Genomic DNA, 14,940 nt, shown 5'->3' with positions numbered 1-14,940 from the left:
GAGTAAGCCAAACTGTAAGGTTGAGGACACAGTCCTCCAAACTGCCAAGTCTGTTCAATGTTTATAACCCCAACTGCAAGGATTTAGGGTACAAACAGGAAGTTAGAGGGAAGAATCCATTTAAGATTGCCCTCATTTCTGACATCAACTGGAGTTTGATGGTTTTCTCAGGTTTGGTAATTTTCTAGAAATACAGAACTCTCCGAAACCTATTATACTCTCAGGCTTATGATAATTAAAGGATACACTAAAATTGACCAAAGGAAGAAAAGTATAGGGTGGAGTCTGGGAAGGTTCCACATGTGATGTATCATTTGTCCTCAGAGATTGTTACTTTACCGGTATAGCTATGTGCCAAAAGTATGGAGTTCGCCGATCTGAGAAGCTTCCCAAGCTTTAGGGTCCAGAGTTTGAATTGGGGCTTTATTGTGTAGGCTTGATTGCCCTCGTGGATGAACTCAGGCTCCAGCCTTTCACTCTCTGAGTCAGGCTAATATCTCACGGCCAAAGCCACCTAAATGCATAGAGTTGTTCTCTCAGCCGGGGCCACCCTACACCCTAAGACTAGTAAGTGTCGATGGCCCTTACCTGGGGCATTTTCTCAGCATAAACTATCAGGTGTGACCTAAGAGGCTCACCACAAATAAGGTTACTCCTATCACTCAGAAAATTCTAACTATTTAGAGGTTATCTCTCAGGAACTAAGGACAAAGGCCAGATCTCTTTTTGAGCAAGGCCAAATTCTTTACTACACAATGTCCTGTAACAAGTTACAGAAATTTTCAATATTCCTATTCCTAGATTGCTAAGAGTTTTTATCATAAATCACTGTTGATGAATTTTTCTCAAATGCCCTTCCTGCATTACATTACATTTATATCTATGTTAGTCCTACAAATAATCATTTATTCTCATTTTTTATTCTTAAAAGAAAATGGTAAATTGCATTGATTGACTATTGAATGCTAAGCCAGTGTTGCAGTCTAATAATAAATCCAAGTCTTTATCATGTGTCATAATTTTTATATATTGATGGATACAATTTGCCAACATTTTATTAAAGATTTTTTTCTATCTGTATTCATGAGAAATATTGGTCTGTAATTTTCTTTTCTTGTAATATCTCTGTCAAGTTTTGTTGCTAGGATAAGGTGAGCTTCATGAAATGGCTTGGAAAGAGTCCCATCCTCTTCTTTACTGAAAAAGTGTGTTACTTTCTTAAAAGTGTCATATAATTTAATGGTGAAACTACATGGGCCTGGAACTTTCTTTATGAGAACTTGTTTTGTTTTGTTTTTTTAAAAAATGACCCTAGCCAGTGTAACTCAGTGGATAGAGCATCAGCTCCTCCACTGAAGGAATGCAGGCCATGTCAAGGGCATATACCTGGATGGCAGGTTCCATCCTTGGCCCCAGAGCTCATAGTGGAGACAACCAATCAATGTTGTGTTGTTTTTTTCTCTCACTCTCTCTAGTTGATGTTTCTCTCTCTCTTTTTCTCTCTCACTCCCACTCTACCACTCTCTCTAAAAATAAACAATGGCAAAAATAAATATTCTCAGATGAGGATTAACGTATATGTTTACAGAAATACAGGTGCTTCTTCTTAAATAAATTCTGTTTTTTTCAAGGAAAATGTTTTCTTCATTTAAGTTGTTGACATTTTTGCAAAAAGAAAAGTTATACATAGGATTCCCCTTTCTTTTTTTGCTCGTGGTTGTATAGTGACAACACTATTTTTCTAATATTGTTATTTTGCTCTTTGTTTTTTTATGTTGCTCAGTCTTTTTAAGGGAGTTATCAATTTTCTTAATATTTTTAAATATTGGCAATGTTTTTATTTCCATTGCTTCTTTCCCATTTTAATTAATTTTGCTCTTATATTACTGTTTTCTTTCTTCAAGTTATGTAGAGCTTAACTTGCTCTTTTTTCTCTGATTTCATAAAGTAAGAAATTTAGATCACGGATTTTAGTCTTTATTCTTTTATAACACAAGCATTTAAACTATTAATCTCAGCACTCTGTTAACAACATACCACAAATTTCAGTATGTTGTATTTGCATATTTTTTCAGTTAAAAATATTTTTAAATTCCTTTTGTGGTTTCTTATCTGGAGTCATGTAAGTAGAACTGTATTAAATTCTAAACATTTTTCATTTAGTTCTGTTTTGTTAAGACAACTTGCTCTGCCTGCTTATACTCTTTTAAATTCATTGAGATTTATTTGTGGGGTATTTTTGGTGGGAGTGGAGGTTGGTGTGCAGGCATGCAATACTTTCTGGTAGATGCTATGTTGGCCCTTGAAAAAAATAATTTTATTATTAGTGGTATAATGTTCTATAGCTATATATTAGGTTAAATTTGTTTAAATTTAATTTGTTTAAATAGTATCATTATATTTTTTCAATTATATAAAATCACTTTACATATAATGTAAGGATATACTAGTAAGCATACTTTTCCAGTACTAGAGTTACCCAATACTAGCTACTTTATTAAGATCATGCATAGTGAATTTTGATTCATTAATCCTATCAGCTACTGAGAAAAGCTCATTAAAGTCTCTAAATGAGATTGTGTACTTGTCTATGTTTCCCTCAAGTACTGTCAGTATTTGCTTTATTCTTTCATTAAGTACACACACTTACAGTTTTTATGACTTTTCTAGGTGTTAAACCTGCTATAATTGTGAAATGTCTCTCATTATTGCTGCAATATTGCTTGTGTTGAATTTTACATTGCCTGGTATTAAGATAGCCACACGGCATCCATAAGCTTACTAGTTGCATGTTTATCTTTTTCTATCCTTTTCTTTTCAACTAGGGGCCCAGTGCATGAATTCATGCACCTTGAAAGGAACTGTGGGCTGCGAGGCTGCAGTGGGCACAGGGGCAGGCCTCAGCCCATCCTCTGTGCTCCCACTCTGCAGCGCCACTCCTGCCGCCACTGCTCCCATGCTCTCCAGCAGTGGGTGTGATCGGGGCTGGTGCTGCCAGTGGGTGTGAGTGGTGGCTGCTGCCCCAATTGCCCCTCAGTAGCAGGGGAGGTAGAGAAGCCCTGAGGGATGATTGGGGCAGCAGCCACCACTCGCATCCATTGACAGCACCGAGCGATCAGGGATGGCTCCAAATGCGGGCAGCAGTTGCGAGCAATGGCTCTAGTGCTGTCAGCAGGTGTGAGCAGGGCTGGTGCTAGCAGCAGGTACAAGTGCCTGGTGGGACCACAGTGTATGGGAGCAAAGAATTTTCAGTAACCACCAGAGGCTTGCCCTGATTATAGTGACCGACTTCCTGCCTTGGTCTGGCACTCCCCTTCACCTACTCCACCATCCTGCCACAGCTGATGCCCAGCATGTTCCAAGCTCTGCCACCTGCCGCTGATGCCCACCATGTTCCACACGTGCTCCCTGGTGGTCAGCATATGTCATAGCAACCAGCTCTTCAGTCTATTTGCATATTAGGGTTCTATATATATATATATGTGTGTGTGTGTGTGTGTGTGTGTGTGTGTGTGTGTGTGTGTATTATCTCTTTATATATATATTTAAAGTGCATTCGTATACAGTAAGGCTGATCAAACCATGACTCCAGGCTGCTGCCACATTTTGTAAATCAGGTTTTGTGGGAGCACGGCCATTGTTGGTTGTTTCATACTATACTGCCAGAATTGAAGAGTTGGACCAAAAGCCACGCAAGCCTAAAATATTTGCTATCTGGACCTTTCAGAAAAATAATTTAACCCCTGCTCGCCAGCATTTTCTTGTCTTACATAGTATAGTATAACAATCTCTAACAAGTTACATTTGACTTAACTATTGATATAATTAAGACCACTATCTCCCTCTTTGTTTTCTTAATTGTCCTCTGGTCCTCTTTTCCTGCTTTCTGGTACTCAAATAAATTTTAGTGTTGCATTTTAATTACTCTACTGGTTTTTTAACCCTACCTCTTTGTATTCTTTTATTGTGGTTGTTCTTGAGATTATAATAACAACTCCTAGCTTATAACACTCTATTAGAATAATCAAGGTACATATGTATGTATGTATGTATGTATGTATATGATTTTGTGCAGTTTTATCAGAAAAAAAATGTTTTATCTTGAAAAAAATCACTCAAGTTCTGTCATTCTAGGTAGTATTCTCTATATTTTACTTGTCTGTAAGATAACGGCTGGGTATGAGAACTTTGTGTTGGTGAATACTAATATAAGGAATAGTAGAAGGAAATAGATATGAATATAAACAACCAATTACATATTTTGTGTGTTACATGTATTATATACTATATTCTTACAATAAAGTCAGCTAGAAAAAAGAAAATTTTATTAAGAATATCGTGGGCCCTAACCGATTTGGCTCAGTGGATAGAGCGTCAGCCTGTGAACTGAAGGGTCCCAGGTTCGATTCCGGTGAAGGGCATGTACCTCGATTGCAGGCACATCCATAGTAGGGGGTGTGCAGGAAGCAGCTGATAGATGTTTCTCTCTCATCGATGTTTCTAGCTCTCTATCCCTTTACCTTCCTCTCTTTAAAAGATCAAAAAAATATATACATATTTTTTAAAGAATATCATAGTGAAGAAAAAACACATATACAGTGAGGTCAGTTAGTTCATTTCATCAAAAGAAATACCTTCTGGCTCCCTACCATATTCAGTCAGTGTATTGTATATTATGGGTAAATAGAAGTAAAACATGGTCCTTAGTTTCAAGGAAAATATACTCAAGTCAAGAAGAAGAGTGTGCCCATATTTTGAAGTGTCATGAGATAGATGGCTGGAGATATGGATGGAAACTCTCCAAAGAGATGGATCTCTATATTTAAGGGTTGGAGAAAGTGGAACTTGCCAGAATCTCAATCAGAAGCCTTGGAGGGTCATGCCTTAGCACAGTGGTTGGCAAATTCAGTCAACAGAGCCAAATTTCAACAGTACAACATTTGACATTTCTTTCGAGAGCCAAATTTTTTAAACTTAAACTTTTAATGCCACTTCTTCAAAACAGACTCGCCCAGGCTGTGGTATTTTGTGGAAGAGCCACACTCAAGGGGCCAAAGAGCCACATGTAGCACGCAAGCCACAGTTTGCTGACCACTGCCTTAGAGAAAAGGGAAAACCAGAGGAACACTGGGTCTCACTAAAACTGCAGCTGAGCCTCAGCCTAACTTAAGCCCTGATTGCAATGGAATCATCAGCCCCTCGCCCTGCCCACTTAACAACGGAAAGAGGGACCTTATTTCATGGAAAAGAATGCTGCTTGCAGTCTCTACAGTTCATTTATACATGGTGTCATACAAAATATTCTATATATGCAAAGAGTAAAGAATACACAATCAAAAATCAAGAGAAAAGATAGAAATGCAGATTCATGCATGATTTTGGTACTATAGTTAACAGACAAGGATATTAAAATAACTCTAAATAATATCTTGAAAGTGGAAGAAAATATGGTCATTGTAGATTCATGGAATAGAGAATTTAAATGTATTTCAAAATCAAATTTACACCTTAGACCTGGAAATATATATTAAAAAATAAGTCTTGGGTAGATGAATTTAAAAACAGATTGGCTACAGCAAAACAGAAGAGAAGCAAGCTAGAATACAGATCAATGGAAATCACCCAGATTGAAGCACAGAAAGGAAAAAGAATAGATAAGACACACAATAAAATAAGAGATGTGGGACAACACAAAAGATCTAATTTAAGTGAAATCCCAAAAAAGAACAAAAAGCAAGAATTCCCATCACTAGTAAAATATATAAATAAATTATGATTTGTTTAACCAGTGACAAACTATATAGGCATGAGAATCAAAACCTACACTACATACAACATCATATGTGAATGTCACAAACATGGGTTGTGTTTAAATAAAAGGCAGAGGAAAGTGAATACATGAGGTGTGATTCCATTTATATTCACATTACAAGAACAGCTAAAACTATTCTGTGAGAACTTAGGACTGTGGTAGGTTTTGGGAGGCAATAGTGAGTGGAAGGAGCATCATGTACTTCAGGGTCTGCAACTGTTCTATTTCTTGAGCTGGGTACAGGTTGCATTCATGCATGCAGTTTTTGAAAATTTATTGAATTTTACTTTTATTATTGATACATTATTTTATATGTATATAACTCTTCACAAAACAAATCTTAAAAGATTTGTAGATTTATAGAAAGTCTAGGCCTTAAAATAAGTCTTAGAGAGCATCTTAAATCACCACCCCTCATATTTTACTGTTGAGGTTACTAAGATTTTATTAGGCATTAGTTAATCAATTTGTTAGCAAAAGAGAATAAACTTCAAATCACCTATAATATATACTACATACCCTGTTTCCCTGAAAATAAGACAGTGTCTTATATTAATTTTTGCTCCCAAAGATGCGCTAGGTCTTATTTTCAGGGGATGTCTTATTTTCGGGGAAACACAGTAGTATATTATATAATGTAGATTGTGTATATATATATATATATATATATATATATATATATATATATAATCTACATTAATATATATATTATATACACATTATTCTTTTATTTGCCTGGAAAATATATATAATATATATGATAAAGAAGTTGTCATTCAGTATAATGTACCATTTTAGTACAAGGTAGAAGATATTTATGTGATATATAACTAAAGATATAGACTCAAACTTACAACATGATCTCATTTACATTTTTAAATATGTTCTAGTAAAATGCTATCACATATAGGACTTAATCATGATGACAGAGTTTGAGATTGCTCTCCTGCCTTTATGCATAGATTTAGAAGCTAAATTAATGATTTTTAAATCACAAATTAAAATTACACTAAATATAATGAATTTCCAGTTTGAATGAGCTGTATGTCTTCATTTCAATTGAACCAATGTCATACACCATTATAACACTTTTTCTGGTAAAATTGTGATTCTTAGCAAATGAGTTCAAAAATTTTAATTAAAGAATAAAAATACTTTGAGGGAAAGGGGAATTTTCTACCCCAGATTCCATAACCAAGAGATACATCTAGTATTACATAATTTCTTAAAAGTAGAAGAATTACTAGGAATTATATGGCAATAATAATTTGAAGTTTCATATCACTGTGGTTCCCCTGATGTACTTACAACAGGGAGTAAAGGAGTTAGGGAAAGAAAAAAGGATAGAGGGAAGGAATAAAACAGGAAAGAAGGAAATGATGCACTCTTAGATATAGTGATGACTTCTCCTGAGTGATCACAAAACCAAAGAATTTGGCCCTGGGTTTAAGAAAACCTGGTTTCAGCGCTTAAAGGATGGGACTTAGTCAATCATATGTAACCATGGCAACCACTAGGGCAGTGGTTCTCAAACTTTAGCTTGCAGCTGAACCACTAGGTCTTGCTTATCATAGATTGCATTCCGCATCTGCATTTTCTGTTTTCATAATCCTGTTGTTCATCTGAGGCCACTATTTGAGAACCACCACAGTAGAGCTGCTTTAGCTTCTGCTGCTGCCAATCTCCTGTCATAAATCTCAGTCTCTTTCTAATCTTATATTTTATTTATCCAGTAAAACAAAAATCCAAAAACAAAGCTACTGGGGATTAGCTCTATCTGGAGACATAAAAAGAGATGCTATAAAGGGAAAGACCTTAATGAAACTCCCTCAGAAAACTTTTGCCAGAAACTATTGTATTTCCACAGAATGAAAATTTTGACTAAAAAGTGATAATAATTACTTTCCAGAAAGTGGAGAGAAAACCTAGCCAAAACCATGATACAACTATGTATGTATAGTTTGTGTTCAAAATAATAGATTTATGTTTCTCTTAGCATATATTTAATACAATCCAACTGTCAAAGTCATTTCATTGGTCTTGTTACCAATCAGGACTCACAGATGTGAAATTGTTCTTTCTAGTGGTTTGCCTATATTAGAGGTGAAACATGTGTTTTCAAAGATACATTAATGTGAACCCTAAATTTATGAAAGGAAAATGTGTGTGTCAATGTAATAATGTTTAATTAATTCCTTTACAGGACCGCATCAAAACACGTAAACAAGGACCTTGGTAATCTAGAGGAAAATAAAAAGTTAGAAGAAAACAATCACAAAACAGAAGCCTAAGAGAGAAACTGTTCTTGTTGTTGTCCAGGTAAGTAAGCTGTGTGAGGTTTATAGAAATAATTCCTAGTAAAGAATGAAACACCCTATGAGATGAAAGGGAAAGCCTTGACAGTAAGATGTTTTATAATTGAGGCTTTTAAAACAAGAAGAGAGCTTTTCAAAAGCAAGCTTTGATAACTCAGGTGTCTTCAAAAGAATGGAATCTCAACCATTTCCATATCCTCCAAACAAATAATCATTATCCTCTGAATAATTAAAATCAATTTTGAAATTTTAACATTTAATTAGCATTTTGTATTCTAATGTCAAAAATTTTGTTGAGTGCAAAGAAGCTTAATTTTATAAACTGTGTTTTGGTTGGATGAGCACTGATTCTAATAATTTAAATTTATTTTTAAAAACAATTATGAGAATAATTTTTAAATATAAAAATTTGAATCCAATGATTTAAGATATTAAAAGTATCAGCCATCTCTCAAATTATTTTAATGAAAAGACTAACAATTTTGTGTATATACACACACACACACACACACACACACACACACTTTTGCAGGTCCCTTGGCCCAGCCTGAACCCTTTCACAGTCTGGGAGTCCTTGAAGGATGTCTGACTGACGGCTTAGGCCTGCTCCCCATGGGCTTTTTATTACCCATGGGGAGCAGGCCTAAGCCATCAGTTGGACATCCCCCGAGGTGGGAGAGGCTCCCACCACCATCGCTGAGCTCACCTGCTGTCAGCCTGGCTTCTGCCTAAGTGGCACTCCCACTTTAAGAGTGCACTGACCAACAGGGGACAGCTCTTGCATTGAGCATCTGCCCCCTGGTGGTCAGTAGATGTGATAGAGACTGGTTGTTCCACCATTCGGTCACTTTGCATATTACCCTTTTATTATATAGGAGGTGTATGTATACATGTATCTGTATATGCACATACACATATATTTGTGTATAATATATATACACTTGTTATGTATATTGCATATATTTTATGTAATTTATATGAGTGTGATTCTATTAAGGTAAGTCATTTGGGCACATTATTTTGTGTCCGTGAGTGAGAATAACTTACTGTAGCTGACTCTCTAAAGTTAAAATTCCCAACAATCATAGTAAAACTTTGCTTCATTATACATAAGCCATAGTCACAATTTGAGTATGTCACCCAAATTAATCTCATAGAGAAGATATGGGGCATGAGAAAGAATTGTAATTGGGAGGATGCACGCAGGAAGGAAAAATAGAATAATTTGGGTAATCACTATTAAAAGCTGAAAACCAGGACCTCAGACTGATGGGAGAAAGAACTGGATTGGATTCTTTCCCCTTATTTGCCTTTCATTGGAAGCAAGATAGACAGCATTTCCACCCGTGCTGTGTTTTTTTTTCTGCTTTTCTAGGATTCATTCCTCCATCTTTCATAAACATAGATTTTTACCTACTGTTATCTTCAAAATTGGATGGAGTAAAACCTCAAAGGAAAATTGAGCTTGAAGACAAAGCCCACAAAAGAGTGTGATTTGAAGGGATAAGTGGATTTTTTAAACAGAATGAAATGTTTTCCTGAAAACCTTTATGCTCTTCACATGAATTAAGCAATTTTCATAAAAATAAAGACGCTCAACTATTCCAAAAAAATTATTTGCAGAAGGGGCATAGCAATGCCTGGCATCACAGATGGGTTCAGGGAAAATGGAGTTTTATGAAAGTCTCCTATAAAGTAATTCCTGTCACTTTTAGTACAAAGCATCTGCTGACGATAAAAAATGTTTGCTACAGTAACTTACTAAATTATGTTCTTTTTTTCATTATTTCAGAGAAAAAAAAACTATATAGGCCAATTGAAGCATGAACGTGGATTGTATTTAAGACATATACAAAGACATTGACAGCAATTCATGGTTCAAATATTAAGCAGTTCATTTTACCAAGCTGTCACAGGATCTTAGAGAATTATCTCAAGTCAAACAATGAAATGAAATTGCAAACAACAAGTTTTGGTAGCCATGATGATAGGTCATATGTTGTGTTTGGTTTTATTTTTGTTTTTTTCTGTAAATGTCTGCACTGAGGATTTCCTTTCGGTTTGCCTTTTATGTAAATTTTTTACGTAGCTATTTTTATACACTGTAAGCTTTGTTCTGGGAGTTGCTGTTAATCTGATGTACAATGTAATGTTTTTATTTCGATTGTTTATATGGATAATCTGAGCAGGTACATTTCTGATTCTGATTGCTATCAATAATGCCCCTAAACTTTTTCACAAGCCTCTAACTCCCAAAGGTGGCAGCTTGTGAGGACTGGGAACACGCACATTGCCCAATTCCAAAACTGTGGTTTTAGCTTGAGAGGGGGAGGCGCAGAGTCAGATTGCTAAAGCCTGGATGAGCTGATTCTGTGTACACACCACCAGCTGGCTCTCAAAAGGAAATCTCACATGCATATGGATGCACATACATAATAACGGTACTCCCAAACTAACAATTTTGCCTATACTGAAAAAAAAATAACATTACAGAATTTGGGTAGCACTTTAGAGACATCTGCTAGTAAATTATTTTCTCTGTCAGAAGAAAGGAAAAAAATGTGTGAGAGACAGTTTGGAAAAATCACGGATAACATTTTCATTTTCATAGATCAGAGTGTAAATCACTGTATTTAAAAATTGGTGTTAAATCCTTTGGGTTATCCACTGCCTTAAAATTATGCCCATTTCCTTTTGAAAAAGATATCAGTCAGAATTGGAGATTTTTAACAGTGGTCATTATCAAAGCTGTGTTATTTTCCACAGAATATAGAATATATATTTTTTTCGTGTGTGTTTTTGTTAACTATGCTACGGATATTGAATGCACCTTGAGATAATTTAGTGTTTTTAACTGGTACATAATTTATCAAGCAGTACATAAAAGTGTAATAATAAAATGTCTATGTATCTTTAGTTACATTCAAATTTGTAACTTTATAAGCGTGTTTTATGCTTGAGGAACTTTATAGGGTGGTAGTATAAATGGAAACTTTTTGAAGTAGACTGGATATGGGCCAGTAGCTACTTGTGACTAGACTTTTAAACTTTGCTCTTTCAAGCAGAAGCCTGGATTCTGGGAGAACACTGCATAGCCATTTTTGTCCCAGGATTTACATAACTTTATATAGAAAAAGAAAATGAACATCAGATTCCCAGGTATAGAACTGTGTTCTTGGGAGAGAGGAAAACTGGTGTTTGTTTTTTAGATTGATGGAATAAAAATTATGAAGCCAATGAAAAATAAATTGAAGATGGATATTAGGAATAATATTTTGCCACTTCTGCATTATTTAGAAACACATGCTGTTGTACATTTGTAAACCACTTACTATCTGGGCAATAGTATCTCAGTTTAATAAAAGCTTCCTATAGTGCATTGGTATGAATTAAATACATAAAATATCTTATTAGACTCAAAGCTGTGTAAAATATTATGGGAGGGGGAGAAAACATGTTATTTTGCCTCTAAACTTTCATTTATTGAAGTTTTATTTGGCAGGAAAAGAAAATTGAATCTTGGTCAATATTTAAACCAAAGTGAAAGGGGAAAAACCAAAGTTATGTGTTCTGCATGGCAAAGCCATTCTGTTATCTCTCTGTAAATACTGTGATTTCTCTGTTTTCTCTTTTCTTTAGAATTTTGTTAAAGAAATTCTTAAAATTTTAAACACCTGCTTTCCACAATAAACCGTGAACACTAAAATGAAATCTCTTTCATAGAAATACTTTTTCTTTTGGTGTGGGAGATCAAAGGTTCAAAGTCTAACTCCTAGGCTACGTTTGCAGAAAGAAGCAATGCTGCTATAGAAAGAGAGGGTTATGCTACAGTTATTTCTTGGCTTTCATTTGCTGTGGTGAACTGAGTTCGAGAACAGGTGTCGGAACCTAGAGAGCAGAACATTCACAGCACAAAGCTCTGGACGGGAAGCAGAAAGTTTGCTGGGAAACGGGAGGCAACATTAGAACTATTGAATCCATGCCCGGATGAAAAGGAAAGCTTATTTGTGTAACATCAGAGATGTGCACAGCGAGGCCGGGAGGGCAGATCTTGCACAATCCTCAACTTCCGAGGTGGCGTCTCTTCAGTTTACTACTAACTCTTCGGCAACAGGAGACAGGTTTTTCCAGCTCAAGTTTCACTTCCAATCTTTGATTATAAGAAATGTATGTGGAAATGGATTAACACACCCGTCTATGCCTAAAAGATAATAAAACTGAAATATGTCTTCACACATCTCTCACAGCGGTCTGCTTCTTGTCTAAACTAGGATGTTTATGTATAGGAAATAGTTGTCTTTATTAAAACAGTAGAAAACTCATTGTGACTCTTCATCTCTCTGGAGAGGGAATTCAGCAAGGTGAAATTGTCTACACCTTCCAATTCTGCCACCATCACTAGTCCTAGATTTTACCTAAAATTGGTTCTATAATGTATGTGTCTCTATCTTCAGGAATAGGATCATACTTGTTGTGGGTGTCCCATGTGGCTGTCCTAGGAACATAATTAAGAGGACATGCTCCTATTTCTTTTCTTCTACTATTAACACACCATTCAGTTTACCATTGGAAATACCGAGGCATGAACTTCCATAGCAATTCTTTACCTTTTAAAATAAGGTAAAGTCAGCTGTGAACATCAGAGAGAAAAAAAAAATGATATTTATTGAGCCCATACTGTGTGCTAGGGCCAACCATACATTATCTTATTTAAACCTTACTAGTTGCAAATAGTATTAAATATCCTCCCATTTAATAGCTAAAGTCTAAGGTTTAGAGAGGTTCCATAAGTCCCAAGTGCATTTAGCTTCTAAGTAGGTAAGTTGCTATAAAAACCAGATCTGATTCTAAAGGCCATGCTTGGCCCAATCTACTATAGTTTCCACACTTCTTTAATCAGGAAATCCTCCTTTTTTATAGTATGTAAAATTGGGAAATATTGACACATGAAGTGGTTATACCATCTATAAAGGATGGAATAAGCCAATATTATCTAACTAGAGGCCTGATGCACGAATTTGTGCACAAGTAGGCCTTCCTTCCCCCGGCTGCCAGCACTGGCACTGGGACCTTGGCTTAACCTCTAGCATCCGGGACCTGGGCTTCCCTCCAGCCACAGGCTTCATCTGGAAGGTTGTCTGGAAAGACATCCAGTCTAATTAGCATATTATGTTTTTATTATTACAGATTTAACAGCTGATCAGATATTTTATTAGACATTATATGTATAATTTCATATGTTTATTTAAAACACATGTTTAAAAATGTGCATAATTATGTGAGACATTTTAAACATGCATGTTGCTGTCATACACCAAGTCCCTCTTATGAGACTGGCACTGTATTGGTGTGTTACTTACACTTTCATTTGAATGTATTCAACTTCCTGTCACAGGAGGCACAATCTCCATGTTACAGATCAAGACAATGTAAATAACTTTGTTGACAATCACAGACATGGGAGGTGGGTAAGCCCGGACCTATGATCAAAATGCCAAAGTCCAAGTTCTATTCACTACATTGCTTGCCTTCCCTGTTCTAAGAACATACATCTATCTATGCTTGGGAAGATGACCAAGAGGAAAGATTTCCATTGAATAACTTATCTGATCCCCTTAGCAACATATCATTCATATTTAAAGAAAAAGATGACCACCACTTTGAAAACAAATTATTATATAAGTATTAGCTTTTTGCCCCATTTTTCTTATTTAAAAAGGAAATTCTTAAATACATACAAATTATTTGTCAGATAGGAAGAACATGTAGGGTGAACATGTTCATGGCACTGTGATGTGAGGCATTCATGGGTGTTACAGTTACAATAGCACACACTAGACTCAACAGTTGCAGTGAAATTTGTATGAATAAACCTAATTACATAAACTCTATAATATCAGGAAATAAGTGACGGTGTCAACATAATAGATGCTCAAAATAAATTATTAGGTTTTTGAGAAAACTTATATATCCAGAGAACAGAAGTTGTGGTGTCCAAAAGGTATGGCACTTGATAAAATGTGCCTTTGGAAGTTGGCAGCAACTCGGTTTAGACTATGTGTAAGGGAATCAAAATTAAATATCAACTTCCCATAAACATTTTCTTTCTGATCATATCTTCCCAGGTAGGCCAGGATAAATGGAGCTTCAATGAACAATTTAAATTGATGGTTGACTCACATATGATCTGAGATGTTCACTTCCACAGAAATAACAATTAAAATCCAGGCAAACCTATATTATTCTTTGAATTCTCATCATTAAGAAATAATATATAGTGAAATATTAGTGAAGATGAAGTTATTGCTTGAAAGTAATTTCACAACCCTCTCCCTGGATGACCTATTAAGGATATAGAATACTAGTATTTCTGTTAAGAAAATGTTTTTGTCTATGTACTAGAGTCATCTCTTGGAAACTAAATTGTTATTAAAACCCAATTTACCCAGAAATTCTTGTTGACAATAACAATTAAGTTCCTCTTTTTTAGCTTGATTAGAATTGTCCACCAAAAGTTTTAAAATAGACTTTATATTGAGAGACAAAGATATATTACCTATTGTTCAATCTAATCCCAAGAGGAAAGTTTATTGTTTAAAACTTGCAGGTTCATGTACAGGAGTCATATTCTGTGAGTTTTCTTAATTCGGAGAGCTTTGTTTTTCATATATCACAGTTGCACACAAATTGTTTAAAAGATGATGGATTTTTGGTCATATTGGCAAAACCACAAAAACAACACATAGATCTTCCCCCACATACCTAACTGATAATATATTAAGATTTCTATAGTGACTTAGTTACTCTCATATT

General features: G+C 35.3%; 1 protein-coding gene and 1 long non-coding RNA gene across 10 annotated transcripts in view; one reads left to right on the top strand and one right to left on the bottom strand.

Annotated features, from left to right (window-relative positions):
- ALCAM (activated leukocyte cell adhesion molecule) overlaps positions 1-8,131 on the top strand; it is a 194,394-nt gene extending 186,263 nt beyond the window's left edge. For all 4 annotated transcript variants that reach the window (XM_084875704.1, XM_084875702.1, XM_084875705.1 and 1 more), the window contains one exon: positions 8,016-8,131. In XM_084875704.1, coding sequence (XP_084731830.1) covers positions 8,016-8,103 — 88 coding nt within the window. In that variant the 3' untranslated portion in view covers positions 8,104-8,131. The remainder of the gene's footprint in view (positions 1-8,015) is intronic.
- Positions 1-14,940, bottom strand: part of LOC311618287 — a 1,465,663-nt gene that overhangs the window by 949,769 nt on the left and 500,954 nt on the right. The gene's annotated exons all lie outside the window — the stretch shown is intronic.

Source organism: Pipistrellus hanaki (assembly GCF_964339955.1).
Source record: "Pipistrellus hanaki genome assembly, chromosome: 2".
Taxonomy (NCBI): domain Eukaryota; kingdom Metazoa; phylum Chordata; class Mammalia; order Chiroptera; family Vespertilionidae; genus Pipistrellus; species Pipistrellus hanaki.
Note: the sequence above shows the minus strand (reverse complement) of the source record. Positions and strands in the feature narration are given on the sequence as shown.